Below are 3566 nucleotides of genomic sequence, written 5' to 3'. Positions count from 1 at the left end.
AGAAAGTGGGGGAGGTGACAGTAAAGTTCATTTTGTGCATGGAGTCTCAGTGCAGCTTTCAGATTTGGTGTCCTGTGTCATGTTTTGCTTGTTTCTGCATCTCTTTGTCTTAAAGCAGCAGAGAAGCCAGTGGCTTTTGCAGTTGTGTTCCTGCTCTCAGCTGTGAACCCTGACAGTTCCCTTTGCTTCTTATTCTTCCAGCAATGCGTAACCAGACACAAGTGGGCGAGTTCATCCTGCTGGGCATCACCGATGTCCAGGGGCTGCAGCACTTGTGCTTCATCACCTTTCTGTTGCTCTACCTGACCTGTCTTCTGGGAAATGGGGCCATTGTGACCGTGGTGATATGTGAGCCCCGGCTCCACACGCCAATGTACTTCTTCCTGGGGAACCTCTCCTGCCTGGACATTTTCTACTCCACTGTCACGGTTCCCAAGATGCTGACTGGCTTTCTCTTTGGCCACCAGCCCATCTCTTTTGGAGGGTGCTTGGCTCAGCTCCACTTCTTCCACTTCCTTGGCAGTACAGAGGCTGTGCTCCTGGCCACCATGGCCTACGACCGCTATGTGGCCATTTGCAATCCTTTGCGCTACGCCCTTGTCATGAGCCCACGGACTTGTCTGCTGCTGGCTGGGGCCAGCTGGTCCACTGGCTTTGTGCATGCCCTGATGCACTTGGTCATGACCTCTCAGCTCAGTTTCTGTGGCCACAGCCACATTCATCACTTCTTCTGTGACATCAAGCCACTGTTGAATTTGGCTTGCAGTAACACCAGCCTCAACATGAGCCTCCTCAACATTGTCACCACAACTATTGTTCTAGGACCCTTCACTCTCACAGTGCTCTCCTACCTCTACATCATCTCCTTTCTTGTCCAGAAAGTCCGCTCCCAGGAAGGAAGATGGAAGCCCTTCTCCACTTGTGCTTCCCACCTCACCATTGTGGCACTGTTTTACATGCCAGTGCTTTTCAATTATACACCACCCTCCTCAGGAAGCTCCCTGGAAAGAGATGTGCCAGTGTCTCTCCTGTACAGTGCTGTCACTCCAGCTCTGAACCCCTTGATCTACACTCTTAGGAACCAGGAGGTGACATCTGCCCTGAAAAAAGTCTTATGGAGAAAACTCTTTCCTGAAAGGTAGTGACTAAAGCAAGGACAAGGCTCAGAATGGGCTTACTGCACCGCTCCTATTTGTATGGAAAGAGGTCAGAGGCACACCACATGATAGTTGCAAGAGGCTGAAAAGCAACTGGTTGTATCAAGTAGTTTATCACACTTAGAAGCTAATTACATTAAAATCAGGTGAGACTGAAGTTTCTTTTATTGTTTTTGGATGTCCTGTGGTGCCCCACCTTGTTTCTGGTTTCCAGTAGAGAAGTGTGTGTGTGTTTTGTGCAGGATTTGAGGCAGAGCTGACAGAGGCAGAGAATGGAAGTGTCCAAGTCTGACTTCTGGCATTGATTCCTTTACTCTGTTGTCCATCCATTCACAATCCACAGATCTTGGAAAGATTTGAATCTTTCCTGTTTGACAGTTCAGATCCGTGCAACTGCACTAAGCATCTGAAAATGAGACATTTAAAGCAATACTTGCTGTTATTTTAACAGGCTTCCCCTGAGGCAGACAGAAAACTCAACCCCCTGTTCTAATAACCTTGGGTGTAATTATACGTTGTGGCATAATGTTTTGCAACAGGACATGTAGGACGATGTAAGACTTCAGCTTCAACATCACCTTCATTGCAATGCAGGTTGAATCAGAATGAAGCCACTCTCAGCACTGAGGCTTTGCAGCCCATGAAGAGTTGCTTTTCATTTCATCTTGAATGTTGTGAAGGAAGGTTTTGTCTCACTGCATGATGCAGCCTGGTGTTCAGCTCCACGCTGGTCCTGGCAAAGGCTGTAAGTGTGTTTTCTTTGTGGACCAAACCAAGGAGTTATGTCTGCTAGTACCTCAGAGCAGACTGGCTTTTGCTGAGTAAGTCACAGTTTGCACCCTGTAGAATAAATGTCCCGTGGCCCCATGGCATGTTGTTTATGTTAGATCTCTTTTGGGTCTTATCTTGTATGTAGCTTTCCAGCACAACTCACAATATATGGATGTTGGTTTTCAGTTCTCAAAGGTGGTTTGTGGCATCTCAGGGAGAAATGCTGATTTTCACTTTTTTATCACTATTTTGCCCTGTATCTCTGTTCTGTGACCTGTGAGGTAACAGAAAAAATGAAAACAGTGTTTGAGAGATCTGGGGAAAAAATAAATTTAAAAAAGAGGGAAATGCATATTTACCATATAAAGAAACCAATTCCCTTTGGTAGGTATGGAATTTGAGTGGTATCATGACACAATGTAAGGTAGTCTGTGCTCCCTCTGGCCACTGTACCAAAGGGATATGTGGGACCAATCAATAGTTTCATGGAATAGTTTCCACCTGGTGGAACTTCCTCTTTCTTTGTGCCAATGAAATGTCAAGTGTATGTATGTGCTAAAAACCTGTTTGGGAAAAGTGAGTTTCCACTCTGTCTTGTAAACAATGTGAGTCTGTATGATCAGACCGAGCCTGTAATTATGGCTGGGGTGCTGAGACTAGAACAGGAGTTTCCAAACAGGCATAAACTGGAAATTTGGAATTACCAAAAACCCCACCCAAACCCTCTAAGTGTTCCCCATGCCCAGACATTAGTCATTGACAAGAACTAATGAGAAAATGTTTGCATTAGAATAAATGGATATGAATTTAGCTGCTGCATCTCACAGTCAATTTCAAATGTTATTAATTTTAAGAGATTCTGGACCTGTGGTTAAGTGTATATTAAGAGTAGCTGAATCCTGTCTTCTAAAAGAGCTGGGGGGGTCCTGTTGCCCTGGGTGGGGGAGTTGAATGCTCTCTGCCCCAGTTTTCATGTCGTACTAGAAACACAGAATCATTAAGGTTGGAAAAGACCTGTAAGATCATCGAGTCCAAACATTAGCCTAACACTGCCAAGTCCACCACCACTAGCAGTGAGCCTGAGCATGAATTCCTAACAGGCACATGTACACAGCCACACACTACAGACAGAAGGACCTTTACAGGTCTACATGTAGATTTGTGGATTTCTCTTTCTACCAGACCTTTTGCCTCCCTGGTTTTGGTCTTGCAGGACCTCATCCTTTTCTATCCCTGACATCCAGAGTTCCAGTCTGTCCAGGAGTTGGACTTCAGACTTACAGTATCTCCAATATCTCACTCCCTGACACAAGTCTTTCTAAACTGTGGCCTCTCAACTTCTGTCCCTTCCAAATCTGGCTTTTGGGCCTCTTGTCCTACTCATCACAGTATTATCAAATTACTCATCATTACTGGAGACTTTCTGATGTTCCTTCCGGTCCTGGGACCCAAAGGACATGCATATGCTATTTCCATTAGGTCAATTTTAACAGCTTCCTTTTCATTCTGTGAAAAATAATATTGCTGGAAAAAAATTAATTTCCTCCTAATACAGGTGTCTGGATAAGGACAGACCTGTCACATCCTAGGAGATGGCATCTGCTGATGGCAAAGGGTGTGTAGAGCACTGACTCAGAT

General features: G+C 45.2%; 1 protein-coding gene across 1 annotated transcript; it reads left to right on the top strand.

Annotated features, from left to right (window-relative positions):
• Positions 1-203: 203 nt before the first annotated feature.
• LOC311195011 (olfactory receptor 12D1-like) lies at positions 204-1142 on the top strand (the record flags this gene model as incomplete). Its single annotated transcript, XM_084268277.1, has 1 exon — positions 204-1142. The coding sequence occupies one exon, from the start codon at positions 204-206 to the stop codon at positions 1140-1142; it is 939 nt and encodes a 312-aa protein (XP_084124403.1).
• Between the last annotated feature and the right edge of the window lie 2424 nt (positions 1143-3566).

This window comes from Gallinula chloropus (genome assembly GCF_964237585.1).
Source record: "Gallinula chloropus genome assembly, chromosome: 9".
Classification (NCBI taxonomy): domain Eukaryota; kingdom Metazoa; phylum Chordata; class Aves; order Gruiformes; family Rallidae; genus Gallinula; species Gallinula chloropus.
The sequence above is the reverse complement of the archived record's forward strand: the minus strand, read 5'-3'. Positions and strand labels throughout refer to the sequence as shown.